At 40.8% G+C, this 16671-nt stretch overlaps 1 protein-coding gene and 1 long non-coding RNA gene across 2 annotated transcripts in view; both read left to right on the top strand.

The window, feature by feature from the left end:
- The window catches only part of LOC127435439 (uncharacterized), a 183066-nt gene that overhangs the window by 73496 nt on the left and 92899 nt on the right, over positions 1-16671 (top strand). The window lies entirely within an intron of this gene.
- LOC127435409 (semaphorin-3C-like) overlaps positions 1-16671 on the top strand; it is an 83845-nt gene that overhangs the window by 34729 nt on the left and 32445 nt on the right. The window contains exons 3-5 of the mRNA XM_051688873.1: positions 645-805; positions 9688-9750; positions 14368-14487. Coding sequence (XP_051544833.1) covers positions 645-805; positions 9688-9750; positions 14368-14487 — 344 coding nt within the window. The remainder of the gene's footprint in view (positions 1-644; positions 806-9687; positions 9751-14367; positions 14488-16671) is intronic.

Genomic DNA, 16671 nt, shown 5'->3' with positions numbered 1-16671 from the left:
ATGTAAGGAGGCATGGTTTTAGGAGAGTGTTGGAAAAGAATAAAAGACAAGGAGGGATGGGATTAATGAGGCCTCTATTTCTCTATACATTAGTGAAAGACTAATAAAAAAATGAATATTCATGAATTTGGTCTTGATGGTTGTAACACTACTTAGTGGAAAGGAGGAGGCAAGAAGCAGATTTCCTGGTTCAGGTAGGAGTTTTAATCATGCACCCTGATGCTTACAGTTCCACACTTGTTAGTTTACAGGCAAATATTTACTCTAACACTTCCAGTTCAATACACTAATAATACAACAGAATGCAGCGTCGTGGCCTTTCTTGCACCAGTCTCTCTCTCACCGCGTCTACTGGCGGTGTGGCCCTTTAATGCCGCTCTCCCCGTGCTTACTGAAATTAGAGACAGGTGTTAGACATAATTTAGCTCAGGTGTAAGCGCCCTTACCGCTTTCTCTCTCTCTGGAGAGATGCTTGACCACGCCCCCGCTGCCACAATGGTATAGTGAAGGGTCTTCATCTATAAATATGTGAGCTTAAGTGTATATGTGTTGGAATAAGGTCATGGTTCAACAGCCTTTGTCAACGTTGAAATTAAACACCACAACCTCACAAACTAATGCATAAACATGCTTGTGTATTACAGAATTAGAGAAAACCCAGTCCTTTGAGCACTACACTCTGTCTGAGAGGGACATGGACTATAGGATCCTTTTCATGGATGAAGATCAGGACAGAATATACGTGGGCTGCAAAGATCATGTACTCTCAATGGACATCAACAACATCACTCATGGCACGTTGAAGGTACGTAAATCAGCCCTGTTAAAAATACCAGCATTGCTGGTCACCAGCATATATCACCAGACCAGCCCTAACCAGCCTGAACCAGCAAGGAAATTCATGCTGGTATTTTCATGTCGGAGAACCTCTCTATATCAATATAAAGCACAGCAGAACAGTTCCACAGCTGAAGAAACCAATGCTGACCACATTTCTGGCTGTTTCTAATGCTTTTGACAAATGGGAGTGCTGTAGTTTGGTTAAACAGTGTTTGGTCAGGGGAATAGAGCTTGTGACTGGCACAAATTATGGAAGTTTATCTTTCCTCTAAGGTTGGCAAAACATCAGAGATTCATTGTGATCCAACAGATTTGACTGGTCTTTGCTGGCCATCTTTTCTGCAATGCTCAACCTGAATCACATGTGTTCACCAGTAAAAATCACCAAGACTAAGTACAACACAGCATGATCTGTGTTTACTTTGAGAGTGTTTCGTTCTGGCAGGCTGAAGACAGGAATAGACGAAAACTATGACGAAGGTGATATGGAACCCAAATGCAGTTTAATCAGACTTAACAAAAATACAAAACAGATATCCAAAAGTCTAGAAACAAGGTGAACAAAATACACCAAACACCAGCATACAACGTTAACATCTAACAAAGACTGAATCAAACAGAAGGCATTAAATACACAAACAAGGGAAACCAGATAATAAGACAACCAATGACAAAAAAGAACTGAAACAAGAACCAATGACAAGACTTGACTAATGAACCAAAGATCAATCATAACAGGACACATGACACAACAGTATGATCACATGACAAAAACAGGAACCAGGAAGACCAATAACACATGAAACCATGAGCCTGTCCTGTTCCCTGTGGCCATCGACGAGCCTGTCCAGTTCCCCATGGCTGACGATGAGCCTTTCCTTTTCCCTGTGGCCGTTGACGAGCCTTTCCTGTTCCCAGAGGCAACACCAGAAGCCTCGTCAGGCCCCGCTCCACTGCCCACATCTGTCTCATCTGGTCATTTCTGCATGAGCCTGAGGGTTGTGCTGCTGTGGCCTCTCCTGAGCTCCCTGACCCTGAGCCTGCAGTTGTTGAGTCTCTGTCTAATCCCTCAGCATCTCTGGAGTCCGCATTCTCAGAGTCCAAGGGTCCCTCTGAGTTCAAGTTACCTGCACCTAAAATCTCCAGTGTGTTCCCTGTCTCTGCCGGTCATGTCTCCAAATTCCCAGTACCTACCACTCATAAAATCCCTGTCTTGGCCCCTTCTGACCCAAAGTCCTCCATGTCTGATCCTGTACTAAAGACTCCTGACTCTTCTCCCTCTGAGTCTGCTCCTGATCAAAAGACTCCTGAAACCACTCCTGTTCAAGCTACTTTGTCTGTTTAGTTTTTCTGTTTTACTGATCTGCCAAATGCCCCTGACCAACCTCGTCCAGTACCTCATGTTTCATCTGCCTCCTTACCTCGACCTCCTCATGGACCATACCCTTTCAGATCATTAAACCATTGTGGTTTATGCCGTACATCCGGTTTCCAGTCTTCACCCAGACATAAGCCCTGGTCTGGATGTTTTTTGCCACATACACAACCTCAGTTCAGTCACCTCCTGGTGGGACATTTCCCTTTTTGTTGCCTGGACTGTCATTATTGCCTGTGATTCCATGGTAGCTGAAAATTCAGCAGGACATTCAGGTTTTGTCTAGAAATCTGGCCCTAGTCTGTTTTTTGGGCATCAGAAGCTGCCCTTAAGAGGGGGAGTATGTAACATGTCTAGTCATGCTTTTCCATGTTCCTTTTAGTTATGTCAGTTCATGTTATTTTGGTTTCATGTGTTATTGGTCTTGTCCTTTATTTTGAATTTTGTCTTATCTTCCTGGTTCCTGTTTTTGTCATGTGATCATCCTGTTGTGTCATGTGTCCTGTTATGATTGGTCTGTGTTTCATTAGGTCAGGTCTTGTCATTGGTTCTTGTTTCATTGTCTTTATTAGTCTTGTTATCTTGTATTAGTTCTTTTTTTGTCATTGGTTGTCTTATTATCTGGTTTCCCTTGTTTGTGTATTTAATGCCTTCTGTTTGGTTCAGTCTTTATCAGATGTTAACATTGGAGTTTGGTGAGCTCTGTATTTTGTTCACATTGTTTCTAGACTCATTGTTTTTGGATATCTGTTTTGATTTTTGTTAAGTCTGCTGCACTTTGTTTCCACATCATCTTCGTCATCATTTTCGTCTGTTCCTGCCAAAACGTAACAGAGAGCTTGTGACTGCTGCAAATAAACACCCAGTGTTTAGAACACTTCACTGACTACATCTAGTCCATGTGGTTATTTTTAGTGGTAAAAATGGTATAAACAGATTATATGATTCCGTGTTCTGTTTAATTGTATATTTGTATTCTCTTTAGCCATGGTTTTTGGCTATATATTTTATATTATTATTACGATTCTCTGTTGTTTGCCCTGTGTTTTGCCTCTGTCAACTGTTTCCCCCTGGACTACACTTCCCATGATTCCCTGCTCTGATCGCTACCAGCTGTTCCCTATTGTTTTTACCTGTGTGTGATTTACCTAATTATCCCTCATGTATATAATGCCCTGTTTTCTGTTCACCTTTGTCAGTTGTTAATGTTTCTCCCCTGTTCATGCTCCGGATCCAGTCCTGTTTGTTTACTTTTGTTTTACTTCCTGTTTCCTGTCTTGCCTTGTTTCCACGTTTATCCTGCCTTGTGTTCTGTTTTATTTTTATTAAAGAAGCTGCATTTAGATCCTGCTCCTGTGACCTCCTTCCTTGCAACAGAACAACCGACCAAACTAAATGGATCTAGCGGCTCCCTTTATTCAGCTGACCCGAGCAAACTTACCCATCCCAGAATATTCCCGTCTGTTTTGTGTCCATGCCAAATACACAGACTTTTCTGATTCAACCCTGAAGTCCATGTATTCAATCGGTCTCATTGCTCACCAGTGGAGGGAGTTGCCGGCGACCGGAGATTACACATGGGAGGAATATGTTATGCTGGTATTAGAGACATTCGCTTCAGCAGATCTTCCTCAATCAATCCCGATCCCGGCTTCCGAGTCAGCCACGCCTGAATCTGCTCCACGCCACATCTCAGCCGTGCCTGGGCCTGCTCCACACCATGTCACAGCCACGTCTGAGTCTTCTCCATGCCATGTCACAGCCACGCCTGAGTCTGCTCCATACCATGTCACAGCCACGCCTGAGTCTGCTCCATGCCATGTCACAGCCATGCCTCAGCCTCCTCCATGCCACGTCACAGCCACGCCTCAGCCTGCTCCATGCCATGTCACAGCAATGCCTCAGCCTGCTCCATGCTATGTCACAGCAACGCCTCAGCCTGCTCCACACCATGTCCCAATCAAATCTGAGTCTGCTCCACTCCATGTCACAGTCAAGTCTGAGTCTGCTCCATGCCACATCAAGCCATGCCTGAGCCTGCTCCACGCCACGCCACGTCACAGCCACATCACGTCACAGCCACATCACAGTCAGCTCCACGTCATATCACAGTTAAGTTTGAGTCTGCTCCACGCCATGTCCCAGTCAAGTCTGAGTCTGCTCCACGCCATGTACCAGTCTAGTCTGAGTCTGCTCCACGCCATGTACCAGTCTAGTCTGAGTCTGCTCCACGCCATGTACTAGTCTAGTCTGAGTCTGCTCCACACCATGTCCCAGTCAAGTCTGAGTCTGTTCCATGCCATGTTACAACCACGTCTGAGTCGGTTCCACACCGTGTCTTAGCCTTGCCTTCCGCGACTCCCGGCTCAAAGCCCTTCTCGACCCTTATCTTCAAGTTGAATTATCCGCTACTGATGTTGGTGCTTAGGGTAACGAAGACCCTTCCTCACAGCTTGTCAGTACTTCTGCCAGTCACGGCCAACGAGCCAATGCCCACGCCTGCCACGGTCAATGAGCCAATGCCCATACCTTCCACGGCCAATGAGTCAATGCCTACACCTGCCACGGCCAACGAGCCAATGCCCACGCCTGCCACGGTCAACGAGCCAACGGCCATGCCTGGCACGGCCAATGAGCCAATGCCCACGCCTGCCACAGCCAATGAGTTAATGCCCACGCCTGCCACGGCCAACGAGCTGGAAGCTTCACCTGTCCCAGAGCTAGCATTGTCAATCTCGTCCGTCCCAGAGCCAGCATTGCCAGCCTTGTCCGTCCCAGAGCCAGTGTTGCCAGCCTTGTCCGTACCAGAGCCTGCATTGCCAGCCTCGTCTGTCCCAGAGCCTGCTTTGCCAGCCTCATCCGTCCCAGAGCCTGCGCTGCCAACTTTGGCCTCCCGGAGGAGGAGGAGAAGAAGGGCTTCTGTTCCCAAATCTCTGCCCATGTTCATGACCACAAAGGTCATCTCCGAGTCTCTGCCCATGTTCATGACCACAGAGGTCATCTCCGAGTCTCTGCCCATGTACACGACCACAGAGGTCGTTTCCAAATCTCTGCCCATGTTCACGACCACAGAGGTCATTTCCAAGTCTCTGCTAATGTTCATGACCACAGAGGTCATCTCCGAGTCTCTGCCCTTGTACATGACCATGGAGGTCGTTTCCAAGTCTCTGCCCATGTTCACGACCACAGAGGTTGTCTCCGAGTTTCTGCCTATGCCGAATGTCTTCCATGGCTCTGCTCCTTGAGTATCCTATGGCTCTGCCTTCCATGACTCCAGTCCCTAGACTGTGGTCATCTCCCAGGTCTCCTGACCCTGTTTCAGCCCTGTAGCTGCCAACCTGGCCTCCTGATCCAGTCCCTATCCTGAGGTGGCCTTCTGGATCTCCTGGCCATCCACCTGATCTGCTCTGGTATCCTTGGTCTCATGACCGTCTGCCTGATCTGCTCTGGTCTCCCTGGTCTCATGGCTGTCCGCCAAATCTGCTCTGGTCTTCTGGGTCTCCTGGCCATCTGCCTGATCTGCTCTGGTCTTCTGGGTCTCCTAATTGTCCGCCTGATCTGCTCTGGTATCCCTGGTCTCATGGCCGTCTGCCTGTTCTGCTCTGCTCTTCTGGGTCTCCTAATTGTCCGCCTGATCTGCTCTGGTCTTCTGGGTCTCCTGGCCATCTGCCTGATCTGCTCTGGTCTTCTGGGTCTCCTGGCCGTCTGCCTGTTCTGCTCTGGTCTTCTGGGTCTCCTAATTGTCCGTCTGATCTGCTCTGGTGTCCCTGGTCTCATGGCTGTCTGCCTGATCTGCTCTGGTCTTCTGGATCTCCTGGCTGTCTGCCTGATCTGCTCTGGTCTCCCTGGTCTCCTGACCGTCCGCCTGATCTGCTCTGGCTCCCTTGGTCTCCTGTTTGTCTGCCTGATCTGCCCTGGTTTCCTTGGTCCCCTGGTTGTCCGCCTGATCTGCCCTGGTTTCCTTGGTCCCCTGTTCATCTGCCTGATCTGCCCTAGTTTCCTTGGTCCCCTGGTCATCCGCCTGATCTGCCCTGGTTTCCTTGGTCCCCTGTTCATCTGCCTGATCTTCCTTAGTTTCCTTGGTCCCCTGGTCATCCGCCTGATCTGCCCTGATTTCCTTGGTCCCATGGTCGACCGCCTGATCTTCCCTGGCTTCCTTGGTCCCCTGGTCGTCTGCCTGATCTGCACTGGTTTCCTTGGTCCCCTGGTCATCCACCTGATCTGCTCTGGTTTCCTTAGTCCCATGGTTGTCTGCCTGATCTGATCTGGTCTCCTGGGTCCTCTGGCCACCAGCTTGATCTGCTCTGGATTCTTTATTCTCCGGCTCCATCTTGGCCCTGCCTCCCCTTCCTGCCCTCCTTGGGCGTCAGGAGCCGCCCATTAAGGGGTGGGTTATGTTACGATTCTCTGTTGTTTGCCATGTGTTTTGCCTCTGTCATCTGTTTTCCCCTGGACTACACTTCCCATGATTCCCTGCCCTGATCGCTACCAGCTGTTCCCTATTGTTTTCACCTGTGTGTCGTTTACCTAATTATCCCTCATGTATATAATGCCCTGTTTTCTGTTCACCTTTGTTGGTTGTTAATGTTTCTCCCCTGTTCATGCTCTGGTTCCAGTCCTGTTTGTTTACTTTTGTTTTACTACCTGGTTTCCTCTCTTGCCCTGTTTCCATGTTTATCTTGCCTTGTGTTCTGTTTTATTGTTATTAAAGAAGCTGCATTTAGATCCTGCTCCTGTGACCTCCTTCCTTGCAACAATTATAACTTATATTATTGTAAATTTTTTAAGAATTAAAATGGTATTTTTTTAGATTACATAGATATATAAACAATTGCTTTTTAAATGTGTAAATTAAGCACATACACTATATTGCCAAAAGTATTCACTCACACATCCAAATAATTGAATTCAGGTGTTCCAATCAATTCCATGGCCACAGGTGTATAAAATGAAGCACCTAGGCATGCAGACTGCTTCTACAAACATTTGTGAAAGAATGGGCCGCTCTCAGGAGCTCAGTGAATTCCAGCGTGGTACTGTGATAGGATGCCACCTGTGCAACAAGTCCAGTTGTGAAATTTCCTCGCTACTAAATATTCCACATTCAACTGTCAGTGGTATTATAACAAAGTGGAAGCGATTGGGAATGACAGCAACTCAGCCACGAAGTGGTAGGCCACGTAAAATGACAGAGCGGGGGTCAGTGGATGCTGAGGCGCATAGTGCGCAGAGGTTGCCAACTTTCTGCAGAGTCAATCACTACAGACCTCCAAAGTTCAAGTGGCCTTCAGATTAGCTCAAGAACAGTGCGTAGAGAGCTTCATGGAATGGGTTTCCATGGCCGAGCAGCTGCATCCAAGCCATACATCACCAAGTGCAATGCAAAGTGTCGGATGCAGTGGTGTAAAGCACGCCGCCACTGGCCGCCACTAGAGCAGTGGAGACGCGTTCTCTGGAGTGATGAATCACGCTTCTCCATCTGGCAATCTGATGGATGAGTCTGGGTTTGGCGGTTGCCAGGAGAACGGTACTTGTCTGACTGCATTGTGCCAGCTGTGAAGTTTGGTGGAGGGGGGATTATGGTGTGGGGTTGTTTTTCAGGAGCTGGGCTTGGCCCCTTAGTTCCAGTGAAAGGAACTCTGAATGCTTCAGCATACCAAGAGATTTTGGACAATTCCATGCTCCCAACTTTATGGGAACAGTTTGGGGATGTCCCCTTCCTGTTCCAACATGACTGCGCACCAGTGCACAAAGCAAGGTCCATAAAGACATGGATGAGCGAGTTTGGTGTGGAAGAACTTGACTGGCCTGCACAGAGTCCTGACCTCAACCCGATAGAGCACCTTTGGGATGAATTAGAGCGAAGACTGCGAGCCAGGCCTTCTCGTCCAACATCAGTGTCTGACCTCACAAATGCGCTTCTGGAAGAATGGTCAAAAATTCCCATAAACACACTCCTAAACCTTGTGGAAAGCCTTCCCAGAAGAGTTGAAGCTGTTGTAGCTGCAAAGGGTGGGCCGACGTCATATTAAACCCTATGGATTAAGAATGGGATGTCACTTAAGTTCATATGCGTCTAAAGGCAGATGAGCGAATACTTTTGGCAATATAGTGTATCTCTTATCAAATCAACATGAAACAAAATTCCCAACACGTATAAAGTATTTTGCCATGATGCATAACTGAGGCAACATGTGTAATTGTAAATTATTTGTGAATTCAAATTAAGATTTTTATTATATTATTGTTATTATATTACTTTTTTAATGTTTACATTTATTATGTAAATGTATTATGTAAAATTGTAATGTTTTAATTTGTTAAACATATACACTTGAGCTACATTAAAGTCAACATGAAACAACAATCACAACATATTTTACTTCCATTATGCATATTTCCTAGTGAAACAGGATATTTAACAAGGAAAAAAAAGTAGAGCGAGACTTGATTTTATCCATTGAGAAATGACTGAAAAACAGTCTTTATATCATAGGTCGTTGGAAGGAAAGGGGTTGAAAAATAATAGGGCTTAGTGACATCAGTCAAAAAAGAAAATCATCTCAGAGCAGAGCATGTTATTTCATATAATGTAAGACTTTGAAGACAATTTTGTTCTTTGACATTACATGCACTGACGAATACTGCACAATAACAACACAAACTTATATTAAAAAAGTAAAATAATGTCAATTTTTTAATATCATTTTGACTTAAAATCAACATATAGGCTTACTATATTTTCATTTGTTCTTTCAGATTCTTTTGCTCATTCATGTCAAGAATTTTGAAATAATTTCTGGTCACCATAAACGTGCAGCACAAACAACCTGGTCTCATAGAACCACATTATTATACCTACATTTTTGCGAATTATTTTTAGATGCCTCGTAATTATCGCCATAGTTTCTTGGTGAAATGAACACTAAAGGTGCTAAAACAACAATTACTTTTACTCAGTTTCAAACAAATTACAAGTAAAACGGCAGATTATCAGTTCATTTACACTTATTTTTCACCCTGTTCCTCACACAATGCTATTTTTGCAAGAGGGTAAGAGTCTTTAAGAGCACACGAGTCAACACGTGAGTCGAAAGTGTCATTAAAGAATCACAGTATGATGTGGTTGCTTCAGCAATTGCATTTTTCATCGTACATTTGCTTTTACGACACTATCATCAGGTTTAGGTTTAAGGGGTCTGGGGTACGGACATCGGTTTTGTTGATTTAAAACTCAAAATAGAATTAACCTTAAAAACCTCATCTTTATCTGAGAAAATTTAACACACCTTTAGCACCACATAGTGGACATTTCACCTTGGAACTGTTGTGATACGTGTAAGGAAACACGCAATATAATTTTGCAAATATGTTGCCACAGTCACATAATTTTCATGAGATCAGGCTGAACACAACACTTTTCCACATGAGATTTCTCACTGCTGTCCTCTAATCCTCTTTTTCTCTATCAGATCTTCTGGCCGGCATCCACCAGTAAAGTCGAGGAGTGTCAGATGGCTGGCAAAGACCCCACAGTAAGAACACTGACACTTTTAAACTCCTGGAATGTAATGGTCACCTCTTTTACACCACTGATTCACAGTTCAGGCAGCAGCATTCTTGAATACACGTTCATTTGTTTGTTGCCTGGTGAAGTGAGCATCCAACAAGCTGTTTTCACATGCTTTATTCTTCCTACAATCACAGCAATTAATTAAACTTGTCCAATTAGAAAGCACTAAGCATGAGCTGATTTTGAATCGATGTTTATTCTTCTGTTTTGAACCGTTATGGCTGAATCACGAACAGATGCATGAGATGAGTCAAAATCAACTTTTATTTTTCCAAATTTTTAACAGTCATGGCTGAATTAGAAACATATGGTTCTGGATGCAGAGCCCTCAAGTAAAAGCTGTCTCCAGCCGTTGTGTGTAGCAGTGGGAGGTCACACCTTCCCTCTGTCACTAATTATGTGTGTTAGAACAAAGTGAATTGCAGGAATTGACCAGTGTTTTCAGCTGGCCAAAGAAAAATACACTGCATAGCTTTTCCTTACACCCATGCCACAATAGTCTGAGGAAAATTATAATTTTTAAAGCTGTATTGGACCAGCTTAAAACCTCATGTACTTAAAAGGAATAGTACAACCAAAAATTAAAATTAAAATATTTTTAATTGATTCATGCATACACTTTGGCATATCAAAATTGTTGTGTTAAGATGCATCACGGCAGGTTTAAAATCTTGGTAATACTTTACAATAAGGTTCGATTCGTTAACATTATTTAATTTATTAGGTATTATGAACTAACAATAAACATGTTAATCTTTGTTAATGCTAGTTAATAAAAATACAATTGTTCATTGTTAGTTCATGTTAGTTCATAATGCATTAGCTAATGTTAACAGTAACACTTTTACATTAATGTTCCCTTTGGTAAAGTTTTATAAAGGGGTTTATTAATGACTAATAAGTAATTTACAAATGCATTATAAATGATTAATATACATTTATAACAACATGCATAAAAGGGTGACTTTCATTCAATAACTGCCAAATTTTACATCATATGTTATAAATGCTTAATAACACTTGTTAAAAAATTGTAACTCACTTATTATATTGTGATTAAAATACCTCCTCTTTGATCTCACTATAATAATCTAGTTTTGCTGCAGTGTGACATAAATCATGAAATAGGTCATTTATATTTTTGATTAATAAAAGTATGATAAGTGTATTTATTAAGCATTTATAGCAAGTTAAATTGTTATTTGGCAAGTATTGTATGAAAGTCACCCTTTTAATTAATGTTGTTATAACTGCATATTAATGAATTATAACACATTTGTAAATGACTTATTAGTCATTGATGAAGCCCTTTACAAACCCTTAACAAATGGAACATTAATTTAAAGTGTTACCAATATTCTGAGTAAACAAAAATGAAGCCTAATTTTGGACTATTAAAGGGATAACCTCATGTCATTCCAAACCTGTATGGCAGTGGATTTGTCCTCACTTCACGTCTTGAAAAAAAGACCCAATAGTATCATAAAATTAGTCCATGTGACTCATGCATCATATTCCAAGTCTTCTGAAAGCTTCTCATAGGTTTTTGTGAGAAAAATCATGAACTAACAATGAACAATATATGTTTGTTTACAGCATTTATTCATCTTTGTTTATGCAAGTTAATAAAAATAAAATTATTCATTGTTAGTTCATGTTAGTTCATAGTGCATTAACTAATGTTAACTGTAACACTTTACATTAAAGTTCCCTTTGTTAAAGGTTTATAAAGGGGTTCATTAATAACTAATAAGTCATCAACACATGCATTATAAATCATTAATATGTGGTTATAACAACATGCATAAAAGGGTGACTCATTCAATACCTGGCAAATAGTGAGCCATTTTACCTCTAATGAATATAAATGCTTAATAACACTTATTCAACAATCGTAACTCCCTTATTATACTGAGATTAAAATCCATCTGTTTATTCTCACTATAATAATATAGCTTTGCTGCAGTTTTACATATATCATGAATTAGGTCATTTATGTTTTTGATTAATAAAAGTATGAATACGTTCTTTTGCTAAGCATTTATAACAAGTTAAAATAACTGCATATTAATGAACTATAATGCATTTGTAAATGACTTATTAGTCATTAATGGAGCCCTTTATAAATGAAACATTAATTTAAAGTGTTACCAATATTTTGAGTAAACAAAAATGAAGCCAAATATAGGACTATTAAAGGGATAACCTCATGTCGTTCCAACCCTAAATTGCAGTGGATTTTTACTCACTTTACAGCTTGAAGACCCAAAAGTATCTTAAAAGTAGTCCATTTGACTCATGTGTCATATTCCAAGTCTTCTGAAGGCGTCTGATAGGTTTTGGTGAGAAACAATCTGTAGTTTAACTAATTTTGCAGTGAAAATCTTGACATCCGTTGCGCATTCCTGAGCACTTTGAGTAAAGCTTGTTCACAGTGGCACGTGTGTTCACGCGAGAACTTGTGTTGTCTTTAGAGCTTAAGAACAGAATGGACATTGTATTGAAAAGTTTGTTCACAATATTCGTTAAAATGTCTCCTTTTGTGTTCATTTTAAGTCGTTTGGTTTTTGACAAGAGGGTTAGGAAATCATGACAGAAGTTTAATTTATAGGTGAACTATCCCTTTAAGATTTGAACAAATATTTGTTTTAGCTATCCTAGAGCCTTTCTCCATCTCTCATTGTGTGTTTAAATTGGCATTACATTGGGGGTTTGCACTGCAGATTATTTTTGAATAGACTTTTTTTGAAGCACTGCCTCTGTCAGGTTGTTAGGTTTCCTCCCCTCACAGGGATCTACCCCATCCCTCAATCCTGATAGGATCAGCAGCCACAGGGGCAGCAGTGTGTGACCACTGAATCAATCAGAATCATTTGGGAAAATTTTAGGCTTGTCTTTAACAGAGCTGTAAATTATATTAAGACATGTTTATAGAGCGCTCTCTTGTTAATTCTACCTGATCTGTGCATGAACCGTGAGCTGTTAAGATGTCTTTTTTGCATTTGCGGAGGAAAATGGTTATGCACCATAAATCTAGCAGTTAATACAAGCCAATGGAGGATAATGTTGATATGTGCCACAGGAAAAGATACATGAATGACAAAAAGCTGGAAGAAATAGAAGAGTATGGTAGGGTGTGTGCTGTTGGAAGTGTTGTTATTCTTCTGGAGCTGCTCTTGAGTATGCATACTAAAGGAGAGCTGATACAGCTGCTGTTTCACCACAGTTCGCCAAGTTCCAAACGGCTCCCCCAGCACTTCTTTTCTTTCACTACTCATCCCTCTCACCCTGTTTTTCTGGGATGGATCATGTCCAGTTGGTTTGGCATCACTTTAGTTTGGGATTCCTGGATTCCTAGATAGGCCTTGAATTCTTGCCTTATATAAACTCTCACTTCCCAAATTATATGTTCTGATCAGTATTTTCTCTACTTATTTTAACTGGCATTATCAGTTTCCAGCTTGGTGTCCAAAATGGAAGAAAAAAGGGTATTAACATGCTAACAGAATTATGTCGTACTAAATTACTTTAAAATTATATTAGAATGTCAAACCTAACAAAAAAAAAATAATAATACTGTTATTGTAAGTTTTTAAAGAAACCCAATTCTTTTCCATAATATAACAATTCAGTTCAAATAGAAAAAAATCACCCTAAAATAGCATAAAAGTAGTCTGGTATGCACTATTTTAAGTCTTCTGAAGCAATACATTTGCTTTGTGTGAAGCCGTAATTTAAAGGGTTAATTCAACCAAAAAATGAAAATTCTCTCATCATTTACTCACTTTCATACCATCCCAGATGTGTATGACTTTTTGTCTTCTGCAGAACACAAATGAAGATTTTTAGAAGAATATTTCAGCTCTGTAGGTCTATACAATGCAAGTGAATGGTGGCCAGAACTTTGAAGCTCCAAAAAGCATGTAAAGGCAGTGTAAAAGTAATCCATATGACTCCAGTGGTTAAATCCATATCTTCAGAAGTGATCCAATTGGTTTTGGTTGGGAACAGACCAAACTGTAACTCCTTTTTTACTTTACATCTTGCAGTTTCTATGCACGATCATGATTTCAAGCTCGATTACACTTCCTATCACTTCAAATATTCCCAGAGCACTAGATAGTGCTAGGAAGTGTAATCGAGCTTGAAATCATGATCGCCAAGGAGACTGCTGATGTCAAGATTTATAACTATTCCTGTAAATCGTTATTCGCTTATAACCATCCCCTCAGCCGAACCTCTGAAATATAATTTGCAAAAAATGCGCTAGTTCGAGCATGTGGGATGGAGAATGGGATCTGAGAGCTGCAGCGGAGGTTAGGATGACCTCAAAAACTCAGAATACAGGGTATGAGTCGCATGGACTAGTTTTAAGATGTTTTTTTGTGTGTCTTTTGTAGCTTTACAGCTGTGGTCACTATGAAATGTCATTGTATGGAAAAGAGCTGTATGAAGGTACTTCAAAAAATTTCTACTTAGGAAACAGCATTAAGGTTTGGAACGACAGTGAGTAAATAATGATTTTTTTAAGTGCAGCCTAATTGGCAAATAAATAAGTGATCTCTCTTTCTCTCCTCAGCATGGATGTGGAAACTTCTTGCGTGTGATTCAACCCTATAACAGGACACATATGTTCATCTGCGGCAGTGGAGCCTACAGCCCAGTGTGTGTATATGTGAACCGTGGCAGGCGTCCTGAGGTCAGTTTACACTCACTAATGAATAGCAGTTTGAATGTCTAATTTAGTCTAGCTTCACTTTAATATTACTACTATTTGCTTCAGAAATCTATATTTAGGAAATGGTCAGTAGGCCTCTGGTGAGAAATACTGTGGTTAAAAATAGGGCCCTAACTTTCTGGTAAAAATTTGTTTTTGTAATGTATCCCTGAGATGTTAACTTCAGGTCCTTTGGAAAGCCATCACACATAAAAGTGAAGTGTGTAATTGTTATGATGAAGAGAAAAGAAGAGAAGAAAAGGGAAAGAAAAGAATAGAATAGAAGAGAATTGAAGAGAATAGACAAGAATAGAAGAGAAGATAAAAGAAGAGAAGACAAAAGAAAAAAGAAGAGTAGGAAAGAAAAGGAGAGAAGAGTAAAAAAGAAGGGAATAGAAGAGAAAAGAAAGGAAATGAAATGAAAAAAGAGAAGAGTAGAAAAAAGAAGAGGAGAGAAGAGACGAAAAAAGAAGAGAAAATAAAAGAAGAAAAGTGGAAAGAAGAGGAAAGAAAAGAAAAGAAGAGAAAAGAATAGAAAAGAAAAGGATAGAAGAGGAATGAAAAGAAGAAAAGAGTAGAGAATAGAAGAGAAAAGAAAAGAAGAGATGAGAAAAAAGAAAAGAAAAGAAAAGAATATAAGATGTAAGAAGAGAAGAGAAGAGACGAGAAGAGAAAAGAAGAGAAGAGAAGAGGACAGGAAAGAAAAGAAGAGAAGAGAACAGAGGAGAAAAGAAGAGAAGAGAAATAAGAAAAAGGAAAAGAAAAAGAAAAGAAGAGAAAATAGAAGAAAAGAGAAAAGAAAAGAAAAGAAGAGGAAAGAAAAGAAAAGAAAAGAAAAGAAGATAAGAGAAGAAGAAAGAGAAGAGAAATAAGAAAAAAGAGAAGAAGTGAAAAAAGAAGAGAAAAGGAAAGAAAAGAAGGGAAGAGGATAGAATGGACAAGAAGAGAAAAGGAGAGAAAAGGAATGAAAAGAACAAAAGAGGAGAAGAGCAGAGAAAAGAAAAGAAGAGATGAGAAAAGAAAAGAATAGAAGATGTAAGAAGCGAAGAGACGAGAAGCAAAGAGAAGAGGACAGGAAAGAAAAGAAAAGAAGAGAACAGAGAAGAAAAGAAGAGAAGAGAATTAAGAAAAAGGAAAAGAAAATGAAAAGAAGAGAAAACAAGAGAGGAGAAAATAGAAGAGAAAAGGAGAAGAAAACAGGGAAGAAAAGAAGAGAAGAGAGATAAGAAAAAGAGAAGAAGAAGAGATAAAAGAAAAGGAAAGAAAAGAAGAGAAGAGAAGAGGACAGAATGGACAAGAAGAGAAGAGAAAAGAAAAGAAAAGAAAAGGAGAGATGAGAAGAGGAATGAAAAGAACAAAAGAGAAGAAGAAGAGAAAAGGAGAGAAGAGAAGAGGAATGAAAAGAAGAAAAGAGAAGAAAAGAAAAGGAGAGAAGAGAAGAGAAGAAAAAAGAAGAGAAAAGAAAAAAGAAGAGGAAAGAAGAGAGAAGAAAAGAAAAGGAGAGAAGAGGAATTAAAAGAAGAAAAGATGAGAGGAGAGAAGTGAAGAAAAAAGAAAAGAAGAGATGAGATGAGAAAAGAAAAGAAAAGAAAAAAGAAGAGATGAGATGAGAAAAGAATGAAAAGAAGAGAAAAGGCAAGAAAAGAAGAGAAAAGAAGAGAAAAGGAAAGAAAAGAAGAGAAGAAGAAAGAGAAGATAATAGACGAGAAGAGAAGGCAAGGCCTTGGAGTCCAGCAATTTACTTTCTATAAATCTTCTTTTGTTTGAAAGGCATTTTACTCTGTTTCAGCCCTCTATCCGTGTCCATCTCTCTCTCTGTCTCGTTTCCTTGGCTGCACACCAGCTGGTCTATTACAGAAGAAGAAAACTCTGGGAGGGGCGACCTTTAACCTTTCAAAGTGTGCAGATTAACTTTGTGACAGGACCACCCTGGAGTTGCTGTGTGACTAATATCTCTGCATATATTAGAGTTGCATGTGACGTAAGGATAAAATATGTTTGTTATTGGCCAACATTACGATCAATTAGAAATTTCACTGCCAGCAGCACAGAACACAACAAACTGTATCCGTATGGCCTGCTAGCAGCCTGACAGGGACACTCTATGTCTCTGGTTTCTCTCACTTTGCATGATTGGCCAACATCAGGACACTAAAGGAGGAGGAA

Source organism: Myxocyprinus asiaticus, chromosome 45, assembly GCF_019703515.2.
Source record: "Myxocyprinus asiaticus isolate MX2 ecotype Aquarium Trade chromosome 45, UBuf_Myxa_2, whole genome shotgun sequence".
NCBI lineage: Eukaryota > Metazoa > Chordata > Actinopteri > Cypriniformes > Catostomidae > Myxocyprinus > Myxocyprinus asiaticus.
Note: the sequence above shows the minus strand (reverse complement) of the source record. Positions and strands in the feature narration are given on the sequence as shown.